A 26,566-nucleotide genomic window follows, 5' to 3' on the forward strand; every position below is an offset into this window, starting at 1 on the left:
TCCTCTATTTTACATCTTTTTTTTTGAATTTTTGAATTTTATTTTATCTATTTTTTTATACAGTAGGTTCTTATTAATTATCCATTTTATACATATTAGTATATATATGTCAATCCCAATCTCCCAATTCATCCCACCACCACCACACCACTTCTCTATTTTACTTCTATCATGTTATTATCAAAAGTAATTGAAACAGTAAGCACATTTATAGAATGAGGGAGTTAAACAAGATGACCTCAAAAATTCATTCTAGGACTAAATCTCTACTTCTAAATCATTATTGTAGTGATTCCTTTCTAACATTAAACTTTTTCTTTTATATTTTAAAAAACAATTTGAAAGAAAATAGCCATATTCCCAATGATCACTCTGTGCGTGTTTGTGTGTGTGTGTGTGTGTGTGTGTGTGTGTGTGAATTTCTAGTTCTATGCAGAGAATTAGTTAAGATACCCTGTGATACTTAGATTTCCATTTCTATGATTACTTCTCTCTAACATGAGAGTTAAATGAGGGTAAGGTGATATGAATAATTAAACCGATAGGTGTCACTATGGAAGACTAATTTTCAAATAGAATAATAATCTAGATGACATCCTATTATTTTTTACATATTTTGCATTATTATAAAGTTTTCTGGAATACCCTAACCCTTTCTTTATTTTTTTATATTTTATATTTTTATATACATTTTTATGAAGAAAAACTGAAAAGAATCAATTATTTTAAAATTATTAGTTTGAGTAATTGTCAAATTAAAAATAAATCTTAGAACTGTATTTTCAGGACCTCATTTCAGTTGTCTGGGAACAAATTCTAACCAAATGTATTAACGTTTTTATAAGAAATTTGTTAAAGCCAATTGACCTACTCATTGGAGATATGTATAAGATGTTTTTCCTCGACTCTTTTAATCTTCCAATAAAATACTGGTTATGGATACTATTTATTTTGTTCTTTAAATTTATTCAAAACCACTTGGATTCATATTTAAATTAAGTAGCAAACTTGATCCCTAAGGTGAATAAGTGACAGAGATTCCTATTGTACTTAAAAAGAAACAGTTGTTCATGCTTTCAAACAAAATGGAAGATTGAATCTTTATGAATCCCAGGCACCCATGAAATATAACCTATGTTTAGAGGACTTAAACTCTGGAGATCTAAGAAAAACTCTTCAACATTGTACTCCAATTGCTCTACTTGATTTTACTCCCGGTAAGTATTGTGTGTGTAAGGATGTGTGTGTGTGTGCGCGTGCATGCACGTGTGCATTCACAATCAATTGTGAATTATATATTGATCATTCTAATATCAGTATATCTGAAAATTTTAAAGTTTACGGTACTATGAACAAGGAAATTATATGGTGAAGGACATAATCGGGAATCTGTACAGTTGTATTATCCTATCTCCTTTTATGGAAATTATCTTTACCTAGATATTTTTCTAAAAGTGATTTTCACCCTTGGGTCGGTTAAGTGGGACGATGCAAGCTGCATAGGAATCATCTAGGAAGTATATTAAAAATAAATCTGAAATTCTGGCATAGTATTATTTTTGATCTGGATGCTGATTACATAGTATGCTCACTTTGTAAAAATTTATCAAATTATACACTTATTCTCTGTGTACTTTTCTGTATATATGTTATACTTAAATACAAGAAAGAAAATACATAAAAGAATATACAAGGGATCACTAAAATAGTTTAGAAGAAAACAGAAGAGAATATCATCACGATTTTGGGCATACAAAAATTTCTTAACCAGGATACAAAGAAATTATCATCATAAAGGGAAAAAATGATGAACTGGACTACATTAAAAATAACTTGTCATTAGAAAATTTCATTAATAATGTGGAAAAGCAGCCCACAGGCTAGGAGAAGATATTTGTAACACATATATCTGATAAAGGACTCAGATCAAGAATATATAAAGAACTCTTTGAAGAAAAAAGAAAATAGAATGATTGGCAAAGAAATTGAACATATAATTCACTAAATCGAATATTCAAATAGATAATAACCATAGTAAAATGTGTATGGCTTCATTAGTTATTAGGAAGATGAGTTAAAAACTACAAATTTTTATTTTTTGACCCCCTACATACCTACTAGAATGGTTAAAATGAAAGAACATAGATAATATTAGGCATTGACAAGGATGTGGAACATCATGTACTGCTGTGAGTGTGTAAATTGGTACAAGCACTTTGGAACATGGTTTGGCAATATCCACTACCCCTGAACCCAAGCGCACCTGTGATGGAGCAATTCCACTCCTAGGTATCAGAGAAGGGAAGGTATAGCTCTCCCCAAATCAAGTACAAGAACGTTTAAGCATAATGACTTACTGTATAGCACAGGAAATTATACCCAATATCTTGTAATAACCTATAATGGAATATAATCTGCAAAAATACTGAATCACTATGCTGTATACCTTAAACTAACACAATATTGTAAATCAACTACACTTCAATAAAAAACAGAAACAAAGAATGTTCATAGCAGCACTATTTGTAATAGCTAAAAACTGGAAACGTACCAAATGTCCATTACCGGTAAAATGGATTAAACATTTTGATGTGGTATATTCTGCAATAGAATACTGTACTGCAATGAAAATAAGTGAACTAAACTACATGAAACCATATAGATGAATTTTGAATCTTAGGACATAATGTTGGGTAAGAAGTTAGATTCAAAGAATTAAATATACAGTAGTTCGAAAACAGACAAAACTAATCTATGGTTTTGGAAGTCAGGATAGTGGTTACCCACAGAACGGTGAGGGTAAGGACAAGAAGGTGGGGCAAAGGGAGCTTCTGGGAAAGGATAATCTATTTATTGACATGAATGCAGATTATGCAGGTATATTCGCTCTGTGAAAATTCATCTAGCTGTAAACATGTACTCTTCTGGATGTACCTCAACATTATGATTACCAAAGAAAAATTTTTTTTAAGTACTGTATCAAGAAAACACAGGAGCCGGTTTAAAAAAGCCCACACAGACCAAAGATGAACAATTTAAGTACCATAATAATAATAGTTATTATGGATCAAAGCACATTGAATCAATGGTAATATGTAGGTTCACAATGACACTCAAATATAAAGAAATATCGAAAAATAATATGCATCACTCTTTGAGCTAAAAGAAAGACAGTACCTCCTTACTTTCCCAGGATTTAATTATTAATGGGTCCCACTTCTACTCTCAAATTGTCCCTGTTTGGCTGATAAATTACATATTATCTCACTAATAAGCCAGCTCCTTATTTTGTATTGTGAACTGATAAATGAAGGGGAAGAATTTTAAGCATTTATCCTGCCTTTTCAGGGTAACTAAATAGACTCAAATGAAGAGACCAAGGCTTATTTTACAGAAGAGTTTTTACTACAGATGAAGATAAAATAGAATTAGAGAACCATCTTTCTACAAACTGTAACAAATGTACTGACTCCAATAAAGATTATCAATTGTTAAAAGTATTATTTTAAAATTATTATTATGGTTGATGGAGAATAGGATATTCCTATGGTTTCCAAAATAACACCACAATAATCACTTGTTTTTGTCACTAAAGGAGAAGTACGTACAACTGAAGAATGGAGGGATCAGATTAGCATCACCCTAATCCAGTGAACAACTTTATCATAATTAAGGCTAAATCAACAAGATATTAGGTCTCCAGATATGCTTCACATCACCTATGGTTTATTTTAGAAACTATTTAACTTGATTCCATCAAAGCCTTTTGATTTAAATTTCAATTTACTTAAAACACAAGGTATAGAGAAACAAGCTAAGTGACATCACCAGACAAATCCAGAAGGTGGAATAAACTGTAGGAAAACTGGTTCAGTTTTTTTTTTGCTTTTTTTTAAAATAAATCAGGGATGATGAAAAAATGTAGCTTGATTAAAAGAGACTTAAGGGGCATAATAATCAGAGGAAATGCAAATACTGGTTTAAACAAACCAGTAGTATGGTGCATTTTGAGAAACTTGGGTAAATTTAAACATGGATTGGTTATCAATAAGATGAACATTTATTGCTATGAAAAGACAATGATAATTAATGGGGGGAAATTAGGTTACAAAGCCACAGATATGGAATGATCTTTTAAAGAAGAATATATAGTCTTTGTGTGTATGTGTATAAACAGAATATGTGGAAGAATGTGCAGATGTTCAATAGGGTTTTAGGAGTAGTGATATAGGTGGAGAGAATATGGTCCCATGATATTTAAACAAGATACATTTTTGGTTGTTTTTGTTTTCCAACTTTCTACAATGCACATATTTAACTTTTATAATAACAAAAGGCTAATTTCAGTTAAAAATGTGATATTAGAAAGTCATGATTAATAAAGGGATAGGTAAATAAGATTGTTCCATTTTATACATTTTTTATTTTTTCCTATTGCAATTAACAGGACATGACTAAATTATAGTACTCAGAATTTTGTGGGCTATTTTAACGATTCAACCTAATAACCAGATATGAGTATACTTTGGGCTTATGTTATTTTTTTCTTTCTGAGTATGTTGAGCTACCACTATGTCAATTATTGCTTCTTCACAATTTGATATTTATTTTGCTGTTCACTATACAACAAATATATTTTGTAGTTGCTATACAAAGTATATTCTTTGTTATGCTTTATTTTGGAATGCTTCATTAGATTACAGTGGATTAGGAATGAAAATTCCCAAGGGGATTTTTTTTTAAAAACACTAATATTCTTCCCAGGATATGCAAAATGTTTTTATTGAGAAAAATATTCAAAACATTAATAGATTTCGATTATCACCATAATCCTCTGAAATATTTCCTCATAGAAATGAAACCTTTAAGGAGGGAAAAATTTCTATCTCTAAAATCTAATTAATTATTTAATTAATTTTACCTTGGCTTTCCCCAGAAGCATTTCAAGAGACTTATTAGAATATATAAAACATGACAGACAATATATCATAAAATAAATATGGGAATAAAAAATTTAAAAGCTCAGGTTGAGAAAAAAGAACAACACAAAATAAGCTTTAAAATGCTTAGAATAATACCCATATAACTAGTAAACATAATCTACAATTACTTTTGTTAAATGTCAGTTACAGTTAATAACATCCATGAAATAAAAGTGAATCAATTGCTCTTAATTCTAAGATTAGATTATAAATTCTCCTGAGATACTAGTAAAGAGATGTCGTATGAAGTCATGAACATCATTCTCAGCAATGTATGTACCAGTTTCCATCATCTCGTTTTCACATTATTTTTAGCTTTTTAAATTGGAAACACTTCTTTTGGGAGCTTCAGACGTTCACAACTAAATTTCCATTTTCCAAAGAACTAATTTTTAGTTCAGTTGATAGTCTGTTAAGGTACTGTATGGCTATTAATGCTATTCATGTGAGTTTCAAGGAACCAGAAAACCTGAGGTTAAATTTTATAACTTAAAAAAAAAAACCTCTACAATTAAAAAAATTGAAATATGGTTATATTATGGATATGAACAAAATCCCATTAGCAATTATTCATTGATTTCTTTCAGTGTGTATATAATTCTATTTTTTCAAAAAAGCACATATTTTGTGAGGAAAATTGATTTTTTTCAGTAGAGAATTGTTGAGCCTTTATTGCTTTCAAGCAACAAATATTTTTTACATTTTATCATATGTCAGCTCTTTTGCTGGGTGCTGAGGATCCAGTGGTGAGAGGACACCTGAATTGGCAAATTCTAATATGGTACATTCTTGAGATACATTTGGATGCTCAATCAATACTAAGTGAACTCCCCGGTTTAGGTATTAACTGCTGTAGTTTAATATTTGAAAATATATAGGCAAACTTGGAGTAGTGATTAAAAAAATACACAGATCTTTAATGTGGTTAATGAGGAAGAAGGTCAGCACTGACTCTGGTATTAATTTAGCATTTGCTTTTGACATTTAGAGTTTGGAGGGGGACCTTTTTATCTTTAACTCCCACCAGTGGCTGGTACATGAAGCTGTTATTTTCTTTTTCTATTTTAACAGTATCAGAGCAATGGTAAGTTTTGATATACTGGTTTGAATTTGGAAGAATCATCTTCTTCAAAGTTATCAAATAACTCACTCAGTTGAGAATACAAAAAGTGAGCCAAAAGCCAGGGAAAGAGCTAAGAGCTTGTCAATCCTTTCAAAGATTAGAATCTCTGACCTCTTTTGAAAGTTGTTTTCTATTCTTAAAGTGTCATTTAATTTTAATATCAACATGTCACTATCTCTAGCAGCAATATCACAACAAACAGTTTTATATCCCAGCAACCTTATCTTAAAATACAGTGAAAGTGTACATGTGTATATATGTGAGAGAGAGAGGGTAAAAGAATGTGGAAGAATATAAGAATAATTGAGAAGGAGAAGTGATAGGAGAATCAAACTTTTTGATTAAGCTAAGCAATTAATTTAGTTGAACAGGAAGTCTAGATAACTGTTCCTGGATTGGCCAGCTATTTTATTAACTTGAACATATTGATTGGTTAGTTAAACAACATATACACACAGACTGATATGTGTCACTTCACACCCTAGTGTCTACAGCATACATTTTGGCAGTCTGTGTCCGAGGGGCTGCGTATGACGGGGCCATGGAAACAGCTGTAGTTGAATAGGCTTTCCTCCTGGAATAAGGATAGTTCCTCTCAGGTCCAACATCTGTTTGGAAGAAATAAACATAGCGATATAAAAATAATTATGGCTCAGTAAACTTTTGGGTAAGAGTATATAAAATTACATTTTCCCCCAAAGAGGCAATAATATAAATATTATAAGAAGGAATCATCTAAGAACCTAGAAGAAACTCTAAGATTTTCAATTTGAAGTTATTTTTACATTTAAAATTCAGTCAAGTAATTTCCTTTTCTTTTCTTTCTTATGGGAAGAGGGAGTTCCTTATTTTTTTTCAGTGACATTTTGAGAAACCCAATAGTAACACATTACACTCTTTAACAACAAGTATGCATTTGACTTGGCTTTCTGTCTACTTCTCTGTTTAACTCTAGATATAAATTTAGTTGATTGGGTGAAGTGAGATATATAAGATTATGACACGTCAAAATAAAAATTATATATTTGAATGTTAGATACAGTTGTAGCTGTAGGATTTTTTTTTTTCTTTTCAACAAATATACCACTAACAGGATAGTAAGGTTCTAGTATTGCAAATCAGTTGTCCTTGAACAACTGAAATTTCTAATGGTAATAGGTAGGGATCAAGTTATCAACATTACTTTGAGCTGGTGAGATGTGTTTCCATTGGGTTGGGAGGAATGATACTGGAGGCAAGGAAGTGTGCTATTTTATTTTGTTCTTACCTTTGAAGATGTATAAGCAGCATGTGAGGACAGCACCAGCCAAGAAGCAACCCAGAGACCCAGCCATTCCAAGCCAGCAGGACCAACCAAATTTATATTGGATGCCAATAAATATATTGTGCAAAACCAGAGAAGAACGTTCCACATAAACATCAACAGCATACCACACAGAGCCAATGATTCCCGGGGCACCTGAAGGAGATGAAAATTGCTAAAAATAATGCAGGCCTTTTAAAAATTTAAATCCAAGGAGATTTAAGAGTATTGTATTGTATTGTATTTAAGAGTATTATATGGCTCCCCAGACCCATGACTGAAGTTATGTCAGCTACATAATCAGCACCCATTTGGAAACTATGTTTTTAAAGTCCTTCATTTTAGTACTTTGAGGTTAAAAACAAATAATTAAAGCAGAAATTGAAAATTTATCTAACACTCCCACACCATATTAGGATAGACTAAGAAATTTTGTTCATTTTAAATAAAATTTAATCCTCACAGATTAGTCTTTCTGAAAATTGATTGTCTTGGAACGATGCCACTAGAGTCCTCTTGCTTTAAAGGTATACATTTCATGTCAGGGCTCAGAGGTAAGAAAAAAGAGTGGGGAGTTGTGAGACAAAAGGCTATATGAAAATGGTGTTTCTGAAATCTGTAACCCCCAAGAAACTCTCACATTTTTTCTCTAATAAGTCTGTGTGTGATATCTATTGAAGTCACAATTTAATTGCATTATTTTCCCAATTGTTTAATGCAAGAAGTTTAAGAAGGACCAGATCAAGAACACATAGTAACCATTAAAAAACAGGATGTAAATTACCACACCTTTTCCATAATACTGTAACCCATAGGTTTAGGATGAAAACTCTTTTTTTGAAACTTAAAAACAGATCACGGTATATATACATATATATATGTGTGCATATATATACATATGCATATATATATATATACACACACATATATATATACACACATATATATGTATGTGTGTGAAACGGAGCAGGACCCTATGGTCCTTTCTCCCCCATGTCCTCAGTCTGCCTTTTGTCTGTGGAAAAACTTTAGCCAAATAATAAGTTTAATCAGAGATGTGAGAAAATGCAGAAGAAAAGAAAAGCAGTCAGACAGGACAAAACAACGATAGTTTAGTCAGTAAGCAAAGTCAAGGACCTTTAGTTCCTTCTCAAGGACTATGGATAGTACTCTGAGCCATATCCTTTGAGCTGTTTTGTAGATACTGAAACCCCTACCAGGTGGAAGAAGTTAACTACATGATGAGCAGACTGTAGCCATGACATAAGCTGCCACAATTCCGAGAACTGGCCTCAAAGAAATGGGAACAAACTGACCCTGGAACTGAAGATTAACTGTACTTAAAACAATCAAGATGATGCTGGTCAGACCACCAATGACCGATTTCAAGACGACTGTCAGAGCTGCCTGTGCTGTTTCTACATGGAGCCCCTTCCCTCCACCTATAAAAGCTCTTGCCCCCCGATTGTCGGGGAAGGGGGGGGCCGGTGAGCCTTTGGACAGGTGTCTGCCCTCCCCACTGGTTGCCTGCATCCAAAATAAAGCAAACTTTCTATTCCACCATCTTTACCTCTTTATTGGCTTTTGAGCGGCGAGCAACAAGACCCCACTTTTAGTTACGTGTATATATCTATGTGTGTGTATATATATATGTGTGTGCGTGTATATATATATAAATATATACATGGTATACTAATTTCAAATGATGATTCCAAGGCTTTGGCCATCTCTGGCAATTTAATTTAGTATCTCTTTAGCCCTTCCTGCAGGGATTTTCTTCAGTGACTTATTTTTCTTTAAATTTAATTCGTTTTGCTATTTTACAAAAAATGGAGTAGATTAGTGATGTCTCAAAAAGCATTCTAGAATAAAATTGCAAAACATTAAATGATGTTTAAATTTGTTACATGAACACGTTGTTACATACAAAAGCTTTATGTTATCACTAGGCTGGATATGGGAATGAATATCTTTAAAAGGAAAAAAAGGTACTAAATTCTTGTGACTTTTTAGTACAACCTAAGGATCCTTAGGGCCTTGTGTGAAAATATCAGGGAGGCCCCACTCTTGACTATGTGATGGGTGAGACTTTCAGCTATGGGCTTACTCTGCCCACATTGGGATCTTTACAACAACAATTAGGAGTAGATATTATTGCTGAGGCTTCACCCTAATTTGCAGACCAAGAAAAGGAGACAGATTAACTGGCCTAAGGTCACACATTTTATATATGTGTATATATATATATATATATATATATATATATATATATGCAAGCATTTGCTAACTTTTTGCTGCTACCATAAAAGAAGATGGTTTTCTCTCTGGAGGGTGGACACATTGGTTTTCAATCTTCCTACACTTTGATTTCTTTCACAGTGTACTTCCTCCCAACTTGTATTATGATCCAAAAAAGACATGGTGATAAAGGAAGACTAAATTGAATTTGATGACAGACCTCAGTAAAATATCAATTTTGCTGTTTCACTAATAAACACCATATAAAGTGATTCTTGATTTATTGTTTATTACTCATGCTTGATTTATGTCTTCAGAACTCCATTTATCCACAAGCTTCTTAAGTAGAGACAATAGCATAATCTGTTTATTGTTACAGATATGATCATGTGAGTTGGCACATGAGAAAAGTCTAACACAGGACTTGGTACAATTTAGTTCATTGCCACGAAGAACTGGTAAGGGTGTGTACAGGCAAGAAGGTGGCGGCTGGAGGCTTATTTTAGGATTTAACTTCAGGAATAATCACAAATTTTTTTTTTTTAATTTAAAGCTTTATATAACTTTTTAAATAGTTAAAAAATAGTTCGAGGACATCAATAAACCCTGACCAGGGATATTAACAAAAGATTAATTATCTGATTCCAAAACTAAGGAAAGCAGGGTTGGTGGATGTGCTCCTTATTCCTTCAATCTAGAAAAACAAGTCAAATATTATCCTAAAATGAACTACTTCAGAACAGCAACCCTTCTTCATCCCAAGACCTTAGTTGAGTATCTTTATCCCCATCACTAGTCCAGACCAATACCTGCTATAAGTAATGTGGTTCCAGCAACAAAGCAGATGCGGACTTTGATGTATGGCTCATCAGGGAGCAATTTCACACAGTCAAGACCAAGGAGCAGGGTAATAAATCCAAATCCAGCTAAAATATCTGCAGTAATCATCAGTGCCCGAGTTACCACCAGCTTCACTAGAAGATCAGAGCATGTGGTTTCAGCATAATCAGAGGAAGGAGACATGTTAATACACAGAGGTACACCAAATAACAGACAACCACGTACATTAACACATGCCCACTGAATAAAATCAGACTTTAAATATGCATGAACTTGGAAATAAATACCCTTAATTTTTCACAAAATGCAAAAACAGTATGAGACTATCAACAGTATTATTTGGTTAAGGACTGTTTATTATAGTCTTGTTGGCCATCTAGTAAAATGCCTGCCATATGGTGGGGACTAAATAACTATTTCCTTTTTGCCTCCTGTTTTGGAATGAGTCTCATTCACAAGTATTAGCTTAATGCTGAATTGAAAGTAGAGTATCTCTTCTTCTGAAGACAACCAATAAATATTCAATAAATAAATAATCACTACATTTGTTTGAAGTGTTATTGAAAAAAATGTAACAAATTGGTTAAAATAGGGGAGCAGAATAAAATACTTCAAGACATCTCATGCCAGTTCAGGTAGGAGCCATCAGCAGATCTTTAGAAGGAGAAGGAGCTTCCGTTATTAAACAGAAGACTATTTATTTTCTTTTATTCCTTCAGGTTGTGACCCTTCTCGGCCAACACCCTGCATTAATCCTTAAACCTTGCATTGTCAACGTAGCATATTTTAAAGCTATTGCCAATGAGAATATGTGGTAGAAAGTCCAGGAAAGAGAAGATCAGGTAAATAGAAGTAGAATAGTAGCAGTCACCTGCAATGGGAGCACCATCAACTGTAAAAGCCTCCTCACCTGTGAGTCCCAGTGACACTAAATTAAAACTAGAATAATGTTGTCACAAGCGGAGGGTTAATTATCTGAAGTCAGAACTATTGTTACTTTAGCTGGCTACTGGAGAGGAGTAATAAAATTTATTCCTTTGATGGTATCATAATTATGTTTTATTTTCATAGTGATCTGGAGTTTACTTGTATTGAAATAATTTTTCCCCAATGATGAGACAACTTTAGGGGCTATTTAGTTATAGATGGCTTGTAAAAATGTGGCCAATTTTCCTCATTTCAAATATAAAATATTTTTATAATCCATCTAAGAGAGGAAATCAATGCATAAAATCAGTTTCTACCTTATTAATAGGTGAATATTTAAGATCTCAAAATGTGACATTATTTTTTAAAATTTAGGCTCAAATTTCAAATTTAGGCCAAATCTAAGGTTCTTTTTTTTTTTTTTTTTCCAAATTAAGGAAAGAGAAAAATATGTAACTCATTAGGTGATATCAGTTTTTATATTTTCGCAGATCTCCTTGATCCTCAAATGTTATATATAAGTGGGCTTCCTATTCAGCACCCCAAACCAAGTGGTCCCACATTTTGGAGTGCCTCCCTTGAAATTTTCTAAGTCCTCTTCTGGAACCTGGGATCAACAGGGCCAGGGTTGCTATCTGGATGGGGTGCCCTGAAATCATTGTGGGCCCTGGTCTTCCCCTCTCTGACCCTTGCTCCCATACAAAGTGTGTCTCAGATGGTCTGTGGAACTACAGGACTCATGCCTATGGTGTCATCCAGGGGCCACATGGCTAGCCCAGTTCCAAGAGGGCAGCTCTGCAAGAGATTGCTAATGCTGGCCAGCCAGGAATTTCCTTTTGGAGATTATCTGAGATTTGGCTGCCAGAATAATGTTAAATACCCTGATTTGGGGGGTGGAGAAGGGTTAAAATTAACAGTATCAACAGGAACCCTAAAAAAGGCATCTGGGTCTAAATACTTTAAGTATACAAGGTAATGAGAAAGGTGATCTAATTGTGATTGTATAAAAGATACCAAAGACTAAAAATAAAATCCTACTCTCTTACAGGTAACATCCTTAGAGGGTACAGTTATATTATTTTCTTAGAACACATTTTCATCTCTCTTGTCTTTAAGCATATGATAGAATTTTTTAAAGAAAATTAATGGATTTTTAGTATATTATTTGAAAGTAATAGGTAAAAATATATCAAAAGACAAATGTGAGATAGTATAGGCAAAAGATAAAGGACCATTTTAAAATATAAACAGTGATTTTTTTCTGTGTAGTAGGCTTATGAATAATTTTATTTTCTTCTTACATAAATGTACATAACAAATATTTAAAAGTTTGAAATATTTCATATTTCTATTTTCTTCTCAACTCTAACCATAGCACTGTATTTCTGGAATAGCCTAGGGTCCACATGAACATGAATGCCCATTCCTATTGACCAAATCATGCCTCTTTGTAGATAGAACTAGGTTAGTGCAAGAAGGGAAAAAAGAGGAAAACATAAAAGGCCTTTTTCTAAAAAATGAAATAAAAGCTTTATGAATTAAAAAATGTTTCAGGCACTCAAATCCTAAATGGCACAGAAAGATATTTGTAGAGCACAGCTCCTTTTAAGTGCTTTTCCCTGGACTGAAATAGCTGTTCAGGGGAAAAGTCACACTCTAAGGGTTTACTTTTCATTTATCTTGAGAAAAGAAGTTGTGATATTGTACCACCACCCATCATTTGATTTGAAAGAGACTAAAACCAATTTGCTTTAATAACAGCACCAGTATTTCTTGGCACGATTGGGTGTTCTAATAAGTAAATAAATAAACAAACAAACACACAAATAAATAAATAAATGGTATGGAGAAGAGTTGAGAGAATCAGTAATAAGGTTTTTCAATCTATGAAATCTTTTATTCATAGAAACATGGGCCTTGTTAACACCTAATTATAATTTAAAGCTAAAGGTAGGGAAGGTGAAGGAGATGGCTTTATTATTTCTGCTAAGAATGTGTCACATATTTTAATGTTTTTCATTCCCTGATCCCACAGTCTGGTCTCTCTTTGCCTATCTGTCTCCCTATCTGTTTTTCTGTCTCTGTCTCTGCCCCTCTATATCCACTGTCTCTCTTTCTTAACAAGTCATCCATTGAAATACTGTAAACTTTCTATCTGACCTAAGTCATAGCTAAAAGACATCTCTGAAATGCTTTTCATCTGACCGGTCAATTCTAATCATAAAATCACTGCACCCTGAAGATTTCATTTCAATTTAAAAATTGTTTACTATAAGCCTGCTGTGTATAAGACACTATACCAGACCCTTCGTGGGAGAGCAGAACTGAATAAGATAATATTTTTACCCTAAAGGAATTTATAAATACATGGGAAAAGATAAAATATGCTAAAAATGTTTCAATTCACATTTTAGAAATAAACTAAATTTCTAATTGAAACACTTAAAACTGGACAGAACCTTAATATAGAATAGTAAAAAACAAAAACACATAATGGAAACCTGAGTTCAATTTCCTTTGGTCTTCCCTCCCTGACAAGGGTGATGTCTAAGGCATACGTACAGGAGTGTTCAGCAAATATAGAATCGTACTCATCACAGGTGCGAATCCCATCAAAAGCATTTGTGACACACTCCCACCAGAGGCCTCGGCATTTTGTGCTCACCTAGATGTTGGAGAAGACACTGTGTGAAACAATTCAGGCAGACACACTTCAATTCACCTTGATCAAAGGAAGAACTTGGCTGTTGTGAGTTTGATAGCAAAGTACAGTGGTTACAAGCATGATCGGAATTTCATTTACAACAAACACAATGCATTTTAGAGTATTTTCCCTTAAGCACTAACAATTCAAGGCTTTCACCACCAGGAAGTAAAATCACTTCCTGATTTGGGGGTGGGGGACAGGAAGAAGTCATGCCTAAGATGGATAAAATCAGAATTAAACATATGCAAATGCCTATGGCTGGTTCTATCATCAAGTCAGTTTAATAGGGCGACAATTCATTTCACTACCATATGCTGACATTTACTTATCCAAAAAAAAAAAAAAATCAATATAACAATAGGTGATAACTGTTGACATCTTGAGTCTATTAGGAATGTACATTAATTTTTCTTCATCATGAACAATGAGTCCCATGAAGAAACATGTTATTATATATGAGGCTCATAAATTTAAAATAATGGTCAAAGAAAGTTATACATAAAGACGACCATAAATGAAATATAAAGACCATACTACTTCTTCCTTGCTCAACTGATGGACTACCAATGTTTAAGCTATGAGATGGATGTAAACAAACTGAACATTAATTTCATACAACCTTGCAGTCGTAAATCACTTAGAAATGCTGTACAGATGATTCTAAGTATCCACTTAGAGCTAAAAGGTACAAGTGTCCTGAGCCTTCTCATACTTTACCTATAAGCTGTAAGTCAAAATAGATTTTCTAGAATTGGAAACATGCCAACAGAAAATGTTTTCAAGTATTCTTGACAGAGCTCATACATATGGAACAGAACTAATATGACTGTTTGTTCTGATTTGATTACAGATTCACATTACCTTGGCAATCTGGAAATAGTTTAGTAAGATTTAACCACAAATTATCTTGGAAAATGAAAGCTTAAAGTTTTCCTTAAAGTAAGAATAAATAACAGAGCAGAGTGGGAAGAGAAATGCAAAGACAGGGAGATTATAACTGGCGCGGAGAAGAAAGGAAGGAACATGAAACATTTTGATTTGCAAAAGAAAATGATATCAGAGAATATTTGCTCTGTGAAACTTTTTGACCCATGTTCTGATTTGAAGTTGTGTTGTGCACCAAATAAAACTCTACTGCTGGCTACTCCATCACAATTTTGAATGTTGTACTTCTATTTTCACTTTGTATGTAAAATGCTTATAATTGGTAATAATTAATAATTCTATATTGAATCTATACTCTGAAGCAGTTACTGTTTAAGTGTATTATCACCTCACTTATTAATTAAAGGATCCTGTGATCTATCATTATTACTGTCCATTTTACAAATAAGGAAAATGAGGCACAGGAAAGTTAAGTGATAACCCCAGAAAGTGTAGTTAAATGGAGGAGATAGGATTCAAACACAGCAGTCTGTGTGTATGCTCTTAAGCATTGCAGTATACTTAAAACCTATTTTTTTTAATTCCAATTTTACTTCAGGTGAAAGTACTCCAGAATTGGAAACTGGAAGATAGTTTTGGGTGAAGTAGTAAGCCCTAACTTTAATCTCATCCTATGGCCATTATTCTATGAAACCCCACTTTGGCTTTCTCTTCCTAAGATTAAATCTAGTAGTGATGTTTTAGAATGTTGGAATATTATCTGACCTGAGGCACCACAGAGACCAAAATATTAATAAAGAAAAACCATCTTGTGAAACCTAATATATCAATTTCTAAAGAAGGATGTGAATATCTAAACTTACATGCACATGAAATTTAAGCTATAACTGAAAAAACACAGACTTTAAATTGACACTCTTATTAGCTGTGTTGCATCCTTGGCAAGGCCTTACCTTTTTTGAGCCCAATCTCCTTATCTTTATAAAGGAGCTAATGCTAGGGTGACTAAGAATTAAAAATTACAAACACACACAACATACATGATTTGCTCAATAAATGATAATACTAGTAAAGTACTTAAACAGCATAGTAACCTGAGTAGTGACTAAGTTCAGCATTACTAACTAACCGTATGAAAGTGGAGAAAGGCAGATGTAATGGGTAGAATGGCAGCCCCCCAAAAGATGTATCCATGTTCTAATCCCCAGAACCTGTGAATGTGACCTTATTTGGAAAAAGGGACTTTGCATACATAGTTAAATTAAGAGTTTTGAGATAAGGAGATCCTCTTGGATTACCAGGGTGGGCTCTAAATCTAATGACAAGTGTCCTTATAAGAAGAGACACACAGAGGAGAGACAGACAGAAGAGAAGGAAGCAATGTGTCCACAGACACAGACACTGGAGTGACGTGGGCCCACGTCAAGGAATGCCTATGTCACCAGAAGCTGGAAGAGGCGAGGAATGCATTCTCCTCTAGAGCCTTCAGAGGCGGTGTAGCCCTGCCAAAACTTTGATTTCAAAATTCTGGCCTTCAGAACTGTAAGAGAAAAATGTCTCTTGTGTTAAGCCACCAAATTGTGGCAATGTGTTATGGAAGCCCTAGGAAATGGATAGTAGAGACGATTTGTACTGAACTATTATACCACAACAGAAGACAAGCCTTCTCATAGCCTATTACCCTTCAGTCTCTCAATTAACAGGAACACACTGGATCCAGTTCATTCCAATTTGAGCTAGGTTATATGGACCTGAAGTCACTATTCTATAATCAGAGAGTGACTGTCCCCAATTTCCTGCTGTCTAACTCAGCCACTAAGACAAACAAATAAAACCTACTATAGTCATTCTCATTATATGTGAGGTTATTTAGAAAATGAGCTGAGCTATATATGTGAGGATATTTAGACTAAAAAGAGTATTTTTTTCTTGCCAAAATAAACCAGTAGTGGTGTCATTTTCAAGGCTATTGATCATTTACCTGCAATGACCATATTTAGAAAAGCAATGAGCTCATTAAAGGAAACAAGGAATCCAATTTCATTATGTATTAATGCTTAGGGGCACAATATTAGATTGCTTGGTATTCACACTCAGTTAAGGTACGTGAGAATAGTGGCTGTAATTAACTAAACTTCTGTGTTAATATAACACTTACTGGAGACACCCTTAAAGGTGCCTTTGTGCACAAAATACAAGGTTAAAAGACTGTTCGTTATTTAGCACATTTAGGAAAGCCCTCCTTGCCTATAATTTAGAATCTTCACTTATCCTCCTGTTGTACAATGGCTTATTAAGAACTCTCTAAAACAAGCAAATCTACATTCTTAAAGTTTTAAGACAAGGTTTTTACAAAGCAGACTCATGCTTAAAATATTACGGTTAACCTTACTTAACGGGTAAAAACAATGTTAACTAATAATTTTATCTCACAGCGTTGTCCAAAATAGATGATTACAAATTTAAGCTTTGTACTCTTAACACGTGATTCATATATTAACAAATAACATATAAAATAATATTCAGGGAATTTTTATATCATTTCAATAAATATTTGTTGGTCCTGAAGTGGGAAGAAGTCAGTTTATCCAAGGTGTGGCAATAAAGGTGCAAGTCACAAACATGAGGCCAACCTAAATTTCTTAATATTAATTACCTGCCGACAGTGAAACATAGAGAGTTTACAGAAGAGTACAGATTTCTGGCTTCCCTTGGAAACTTGGTCAGTCTGGCCACCTGGACTCCCTGGTTCCACATAGCAGCAATTAGCCGGAGCTGAGTGGATCTTCAAATTTCTACCTCTCATTTAAATCTCACCTCAAAGATATCCCTCCTTCCATGAGATTCTCCCAGTCTCTCCAGCTGGAGTTAATCTCTTCTTGGATCCCACAGTAACTAGTCCATATTTCTATAGCATGTATAATATTGCATTATCTTTTTATGTGCATTTATGTGCATCTGTCTCCCAAGTCTGCCTTTCAGACTATGTTCACTGAATGTCTGTCGTGTGTCAGTCAACCAGCCAAGTGCTGGGGATACAGCAATGACCAAGATAGGCATGACACCTTGCTTCAAGGAGCGTACAAACCCTCCTTCTAAGTATATAATAGATGCTCAATAGATGTTTACTGAGGGAAAATATTTGTCAATTTTTCTAATTCATACACATTAGCTCTCATTTGGCATAGAAAATGGTTACTGATATACTGTAGACACAATTGAGGCTTAATATGTCCTTTTGACTTGACTGAACAGACTAGAACGTCTAAATCCAGGAGTTAAAGAAATATTATTGAGACCAGAGAGTTTATGCTGATTTGGTGTCAGCCTGGACCCTATCTACTCAACTGGCTCTGGAAAGTGTTTACCACAATACTAAGGATGAGCAAGCAGGATACCACACAGAAAAATAGTTTCAGTATACTTTCAGGAAGAGGGACTGATGGTCCCTCTTCCTAGGTGAGTTTATAATGGCATAAATTAATTCCTTAATCCTGGGATTTCTTATTCTAACCTCTTTAGCAGTTTCCAATTAAGGTTTCTCTATCGTAGCCTTTGCCAATTTCCCTTTTCTTATCCCTCTGAAAATATTTACAAGTAGCAACACACAATTTTGCCTGCATTGTCTTATCTTCTGCAGTTTTGAGTGTGCCTGTCATGCCTCCATATATTTTATATACCTTTTGAGAAGAGAGAAGCTTAAAAATACTTTAATTAATTGTCATTTTCTCCTCCTGTTACATAGGAGAAATTTATGTATATATCTATTGGGTTGGCCAAAAAGTGTCTTCGGTTTTTAAGTAAAAATAAAAACCACATTTTTCATTTTCACCAAGAACTTTATTGAACAATATATTCACCGTTTTGTTCCACTACTTTCTCCCATTTTTCAGGCAACTTCATAATTCGATCTTCCCCAAACTTTTTGTCTTTCTGAGCAAAGAACTGTTCCAAGTGCCTTTTACAATCTTCCAGGGAATTGAAATTTTTTTCATTAAGATAATTTTGTAAAGGCCAAAGTAAATGGAAATCCGAAGGTGCAATGTCTGTTGAATATGGTAGATGAATGAGAACTTCCCAGCCAAGCTGTAACAGTTTTTGCCTGGTCATCAAACAAACATGCAGTCTTGTGTTATCCTGATGGAAGATGATGTGTTTTCTGTTGACGAATTCCGGATGCTTTTCATCGAGTGCTGCTTTCATTTGGTCTAATTGGGAGCAGTACTTGTTGGAATTAATCGTTTGGTTTTCCAGAAGGAGCTCATAATAGAGGACTCCCTTCCAATCCCACCATATACACAACATCACCTTGTTTGGATAAAGACCGGCCTTTGGTGAGGTTGGTGGTGGTTCATTTTGCTTGCCCCACCATCTCTTCTGTTCCACATTATCGTACAGTATCCACTTTTCATCTCCCATCACAATTTGTTTTAAAAACGGAATGTTTTCATTATGTTTAAGTAGAGAATCGCATGCGGAAATATGGTCAAGAAGGTTTTTTTCACTTAACTTATGTGGAACCCAAACATCAAAGCGATTCACATAACCAAGCTGGTGCAATTGATTTTCTGTGTTTGATTTGGATATTTTGAGTATGTCGGCTATCTCCCATGTGGTACAACGTTGATTGTTCTCAATTAATGTCTCGATTTGTTTGCTATCAACTTTAATTGCTCTACCCAACCATGGAGCATCGTCCAGAGAGAAATCTCCAGCATGAAACTTGGTGAACAACTTTTGACACCTTCAGTCACAGCACCTTCTCCATATGCTGCACAAATCTTTTCTTGCATTTAGGTTGCATTTTTACCTTTCTTGAAATAATAGAGCATAATATGCTGAAAACGTTGCTTTTTTTCTTCCGTCTTCAACATTAAAATGGCTACACAAAAATTCACCAATTTTGATCTTTTTTAAATGCATGCTGATATGACAGCTGTCACATACAATCTAACAAAATTGTTTTGAATGAATTTAAAAGACAACTAAGTGCTACTAGAACCATCTTATGGGAAAAAACGAACCAACCGTTTGGCCAACCCAATATATATAGTAATTATACACAGCAGGCTTAGTAAATGTTTTTTCTTGGTTGACCACAATTAAACAAGATTTTTCTTTGTCACTATGCATTATGTTATAAATGCATATGCATTGGAATTTATGTGTAAATGTAATATATATAGGAAGAATAATCATTAGCCAAAAGAAAAATGGGATAAGTCATGAAGATATATTCTTTCAAAAACCACCTTGCATATGCATAAAATAGAGATTTATAGTTTTCACACAACTTTACCATCCCTGTGCTAGTGTACTTTAATGTTGAAGATGCAACTTACTTGTTTCCAGTACTTAATTGAGTATATTTATTGGGGTGCAAAAGTTTTAATAATACTATGGTAAATAATGTTTTACTCCTAAAACATGAAACATTTTCACTTTGAACAAAAAGGCATTTGAATTTTCTCATACTAGAGTTCTGAACTTTTAATTTTTACCTTTTCTTTTCTTTTTCTCACTATCCCAGGGCCTAAAAGAACTCAAGACAGGTATTTATAAGGATGAGAAAGCAAGATTAAAATAAATATAATAGATGTCACCTTTCTTTTTTACTCCATTTATGTACCATGAGTTTATTTGCTAAAATATATTTGGTTTAACTCTTCTTGCTTAGCTGTGGAGCACTGGCTAAAGGTATAAATGGCAAGAATGGGATAATGCAAACCTAGTAGGTAATAATATAATGTTTGTGGCCTTCATGGTCATATTACCTAATTTACATATATGGACTATATAAATATTTCAATTTTAATATTTATTATTTAATTTAAGTCATACATTTAATCATTTTAGAATGTTTTCCTTATGAAAGTATGGAATCACAACTTTGCAAAGATTACTGGCCAGTGGCAGAGATCACAATTTACGTTGAGTGAATTATTACAAAATATTAATTTCCTTTTCTCTCTCTCCTTTTCTTCATTTCTTTCCCTCTTTGAAGCACCAGGAAGAAAAGCTATATTTTCTAGGTAAGAATACACTCTTCACCAACTTTATTATACATTTCAGGGGATTGGCTCTTTTTTCCTATCTGATTAAAAAGAGGGACCAAATCCATATCTTGAAAAAATTTAAACTGCAGCAAGATGAAAGATCTTCCCTAAGAAAAAGTGATGGTCTTTCTACAGAGATACTTCTTATTTAGTGTTCAACGTAAGATTTCCAAATATCACTTCACATTATATTTCACTCATTTATTCACTCTTTTAGTAAGTATGTCAAGTATCATAATAGGTACCCATTCACTTCATATTAACAAATGCATCCTGAGTTCCCATTATGTAGAAGGGGGTGCTAGGAGCTGTAGGAGACCATGAGGTGAATTAAAGAATATTTCTAGGCTCAAATATCTGCTAAAGGAGTTTAAAATCAGTTGGAAAGCAAAGCAAGTGTATAGATAATCAGAGTACATGCTAGCTCTAATAATTTCAATATTTATGTATGAAAGAATTGTAGCATCATTAATGAAAATAGAAATCCCAGGGGAGAACCTGGTAATGAAGATAAAATAAATCCAAATGTGGATTACCTTTCATTTGAGGTCATAAAATTTTAATCATAACAGTGCTTGGTACATGACAAATTCTCAGTAAATAATTAACAAAAGTTGAACTTAAAAATGAAATAAACTTGTTAAAACATTTTTTTCTTTCCGATAATTGAGAGACCAGTAACTTTGTGAAGAAGCTACTTTTCTATTTTACTGTGGATAATGAAGAATTACACATTTTATGATGTAATTAGCATATTTATGTTATTAATTCATAATTTATTTTCTTTCAAAATGTATTTAATATATAACTTATGCTATTTCGTCTCTATTCTCTGCCTTATTCCCCTGGTTAGACAAAAAGGGAACAGTCATAAGTGTAAAAATGGAAAAAACAACAGCTCAGAGAAGTAAACAAAATTTGCCCAAGAGAATCAACAGAGAAAATAGGAACAAAACTTAAATCTCATATTTCTCCCTTCAGTGAACATTGTACAAAATGTCATCTCCTCCTCCAGAACAAAAACAAAACAATAAACTGCAAATAGACGATAATATATCTAACATTTATTGACTGATTTGTATTTGACTGGTACTGCGGCAAACTAGATAGACAGGCTCATTTAACCCTCACAAGACACTTACTATGTGTATATTGTTACTCTCCCTTTATAGAAGAGGAAATGCAGTTTTACACAACTTAAACATCTGTCTAAATTCACACAGCTACTGCCTGGCAGGGTGGGATTTAATCTCAGGTCCCTGTAACATCAAGTTCAACCTGTAAACATCCACACTGAAAAGCATTCCCTTCCTGGCCCCCTCAAGGTGCTGTGCAACAATCTAAGTAAGAAAAAAATAGTGGCATGGTCCAGGGATATTGCTGCTTAATGACTTCTGTATAGAGACTAATTTTCCTCCATTTAAGCTCTAGGTGAGTGGCTCCAACCTTCCTCCAATTACCCCGAAACAGTAAAGTAGATTTCAAATTTTACTTCTCCTTCTCCATCAGCCTTCTTTCCCCACATGCAATCAATTATTAATCATCAATTTGAGTTCTTTAGTTTCCCACATTATGCCTTTTTATGCCTTTTTAAAATTTTTTTATTGAATTATAGTTGATTTACAATGTTGTATTAGTTTCAGATGTACAGCAAAGTGAATCAGTTATACATATACATATATCTACTCTTTTCAGATTGTTTTCCCATATAGGCTGTTACAGAGTATTGAGTAGAGTTCCCTATGCTATACAGTAGGTTCCTATTAGTTGTCTATTTTATACATAGTAGTGTGTATATGTCAATCCCAGTCTCCCAATTTATCCCTCCCTGCTTATCCCCTGGTAACCATAAGTTTGTTTTCTACATCTGTGACTCTACTTCTGTTTTGTAAACAAGTTCATTTGTACCCTTTTTATGCTTGCTGCCACACTCGTTCAGACCATCAATGTTTTCCTCCTGTTTTATGGGAAATCTGCCTAGTTGATCTCCCTATAACTCATTTTACCCTTTCTAATCATTCCCCACATTAGCCAGAATGATTGCTCTTTCTAAAACACACATATATATTTGTTTACAGTGAACCACCCTTGTCTATGGTATAAGATCTATATTTTACATGAATACAAGCCCTCAATGATCCAGCCCCTATATTCTCCTCCCTATGTTGGAAACTTTTTCCAATATGTCCAAAGTGATAAACGTACAGCACTCTCATACCTAGATCTCTGCCTATATCATCTCCTGTGTGTGCAATACTCTCTACTTCTTCTGCCCCCTTCACTTGTTCTTCAAGCCTAGTTTAGATATTTCTTCTGGGTAACCTTCACTGATTATACACGATTGAGTGAGCTGGCCACTCAGAGTTATCTGTAATCATAGCACTGGTCATATCATACTATCAGTTTACCTGTCTGTCTCCCCCAATATGCTGGGAGAAACCTAAGGAAGATCCAAGTTTCTTCCTCCTTCATAACCTGTACCCACCACAATACCAAGTAGATAGTAGGTATCAAAGAGCATTTGTGGAATGAAAGATTATAGAAAGAAAAGAAAAAAAGGGGAGCACAAAAGAGAGAGATAAAGAGAAAAAGGAGAAAGGTGGGGGGAGAAAAAGAAGAATAAAAGAGAAGTAGGGGATAAAAGGTTTATTAAAAGGGAGGAAAAGGGAGAAGGGGAGAAGGAAGGGAGAAGAAGAAGAAGAAAGAGGAAAGAGGCAGTGAAGAAAGAAGAAAGAAAGGGAGAAAAAAGTAAGGAGAGAAGTAGAGTGGGGAATAGGAAGAAAGAACATATAAAGTTAACAGAAAAATGAAGACTATTCACACTAGATTTCCTAGTGGAAATTTCTAGGGAGGCTCTAGATGCCATCAGTCCTCCAGCGGCTGGCCATCTCTCTAGAAGACATAGTCATGTCTCTAGAAATAGTCATAGTCAAGAAGTTCTGATGTTAAAGAATGGAGGACTAAAAAGGACCTTAAAACAACTGAGTTCAACTTCATTTTATAATTGAGGAAACTGAGCCGAAGACACAAGCTGAGACTGCTCAACAGAAGACAGTTAAGATGCGAACACAGGCTGGAATAATTTCAAAACCCAAGTTCTCTTCACACATCAGTCTTCCCCAAGACACACATGAATCAAGAATGACAGGGGCAGCATGGTAGCTCAGGACCCCTGGTCCCTGACTTGGGGCTGTGCACAATTCAGTGTGCTATTTCTTTTTCCTAATGTTTTTACTTAACTCAAAGAACTTCCCTCTTCAAGACAGGTATAAATGAGGCCCAATACTATTTTGTAGTATTTTGAGTATTCTCTAGTAAGGCAAAAGGATACCTGAGCTCTATCTGCTTCTTACTCCCTGTTACTCACCTTTAGCCTGTAGTTTTGTTATTTGTCCTCTCTCTTGGAAGACCTCTGCTGCCATTTCTACCTTTTGAAATCCTTGGCATCTTTTTTGACGCTTTGTTCAAATGTCTTTTCCTCCTTTAGGCCTGTCTCAATGTCCCTGACAGGAAATAATCGTTCTCTCTTCTTTCCTCCAGTGGCACTTTGTTCATTTCTTTCTCAAATATGAATTGGCCTACACCCTTTATTAGAGTTTCATGTGCATCTTTGTTCCTCCCTAAACGTGTTTTCATGAAAGGCAGGAATGGCTCTTGCTTTAGCTTTGACTCCCCTTGGAGGATTAGCACAGCACCTTTGAAATGACATACAGCTCATGTTTGTTATGTTGAACTGAACTACAGAATCCATTTTCCAACACTGATGCCTACATCACTGTCAAAGATTAACAAAGCGAAAAATTCATTATATTCCTTTTTGTTTAAATTTTCTATGGGTATGCTTTTTTTTTAAAGCCCTTTTATTTTGTCAGTTTTTGTCCAGTAGTTGTTTGAAGTGAGCTGTTAATATGGACCAATGACGATATATACACAAGGAAGGAAGCAAAGAGACAGAACAGTAAAATTGAGTCAGTGAGTATCAGAACCTTGACATTTATGGATAATATTATGACTTTATCTGCCAACTGAAGGAGTAATTATTATGAGAGATCCATGTCCCTTTAAAAATACTGGCAAATAAAGAGACTGTTGGAGAGGAGGGGGCCTCATCTGTTAAAGGGTTCTTCTTTTTATTTTTAATTTTAGAATATTATTTATTTTTTATACAGCAGGTTCTTATTAGTTATCTATTTTATATATATTGGTGTATATATGTCAATCCCAATCTCCCAATTCATACCACCCTCCCTTGCCCCCTTGGTGTTCATATGTTTGTTCTCTACATCTGTGTCTCTATTTCTGCCCTGCAAACCGGTTCATCTGTACCATTTTTCTAGGTTCCACATATATGCGTTAATATTCAATATTTGTTTTTCTCTTTCTGACTTACTTCACTCTATATGACAGTCTCTAGATCCATCCACGTCTCTACAAATGACTAAAGGGTTCTTCTTTTAATGGGGAGGCTTCTTGGGGAAGATTTATTGCAATACATCTCAAGTATGGGAAATATGAAAGAAGCTAAGAACTACTAACTATAGTCCGAGGTTAGCAAGGATTTACTCAAGGTGAATAAACTAGACTACTCATTCCACTCATTTTACCTAGAAGTGTTCTTGGCAAAGAACAGATGGCAGATTGGTTGTATGTACTGAGATGAAAGCAAGAAGGCACTTTAAATACCAGAACTCCCAATCTGCCTCAGCAAGGTCTGACCCTTTCTAAACTTTCATTTCTTATCAAGTGAAGTTAGTAGTTCCATCAGCTTAAGGAGAAAGATTTTCAAATTGTTTTGGAAAATATTTTAAGAATGCTTTTAGATGAGATTTTGCATGTTTTTAAAAACATAATTTTAAGTGAGCTCAAGTCCAACATATTTCTGTATTCATCACCTACTACTGGCAGCCCATATTCTAGCAAGCTAATGGCAGCAGAACATGTCTATCTGCACTTTTCTGAGTACTGTTCAAAGGACAGTTTGGGTTTTTTTTTTTCATTCACCACTTATGTGCATGGCCAGATAATGCATCACTGGACTAACATATAGCAGACATCCTTTATAGTATTTCAGTTCTATCACAATTTTCAGAAAAATAATTTTCTAGTGCTAAAGAAGTACTAAAAACTCTCTTGGTTTTGAAATACCATGTGAGAGTCAGAGGAAATTTAAAAGCAAGAAAAAAATAAAACACAAAAATAATACACAGAAAAATAAAAGATTATTACTTTCCATTCGAAACTCCAACTTGGGAGTTTAATAAATAAAATTAGAAGAAAAAATATAAAAACTTGCCCTCAGGTATCTTTCTTAAACTTCATAAAGGTATAGCATTTGCTAGAGTAAATTGTTCCATTCAGGATGTACATAGGAGAACATAGTGAGTTGCTGTATATTCTCAGTGAGCTCCTGATATATTCTTTCTTTCTCTCACCTACACTTTTTGAAACCTTACAAATGAATAGTTGCTGAGTCGGAAGAATTGATTTTTACTTAGTTTTACCTCT

The 26,566-nt window shown here is 34.1% G+C and overlaps 1 protein-coding gene and 1 long non-coding RNA gene across 3 annotated transcripts in view; one reads left to right on the forward strand and one right to left on the reverse strand.

The window, feature by feature from the left end:
* LOC309629419 overlaps positions 1–2,584 on the forward strand; it is a 65,837-nt gene extending 63,253 nt beyond the window's left edge. Inside the window, exon 2 of the long non-coding RNA XR_014245072.1 lies at positions 1,932–2,584. This is a non-coding gene — a long non-coding RNA (uncharacterized lncRNA). The remainder of the gene's footprint in view (positions 1–1,931) is intronic.
* Positions 49–26,566, reverse strand: part of CLDN16 (claudin 16) — a 30,768-nt gene continuing 4,250 nt past the window's right edge. The window contains exons 2-5 of one of the 2 annotated variants that reach the window (XM_082393372.1): positions 14,079–14,157; positions 10,456–10,620; positions 7,373–7,564; positions 49–6,713 (exon numbers count right to left, since the gene is read on the reverse strand). In XM_082393372.1, coding sequence (XP_082249498.1) covers positions 6,580–6,713; positions 7,373–7,564; positions 10,456–10,620; positions 14,079–14,157 — 570 coding nt within the window. In that variant the 3' untranslated portion in view covers positions 49–6,579. Of the gene's footprint in view, positions 6,714–7,372; positions 7,565–10,455; positions 10,621–13,975; positions 14,158–26,566 lie in introns of both variants that reach the window. The other variant, XM_082393371.1, reaches the window with a different exon arrangement.

Source organism: Balaenoptera borealis (assembly GCF_965194805.1).
Source record: "Balaenoptera borealis genome assembly, chromosome: 5".
In the NCBI taxonomy this organism is placed as follows: Eukaryota; Metazoa; Chordata; class Mammalia; order Artiodactyla; family Balaenopteridae; genus Balaenoptera; species Balaenoptera borealis.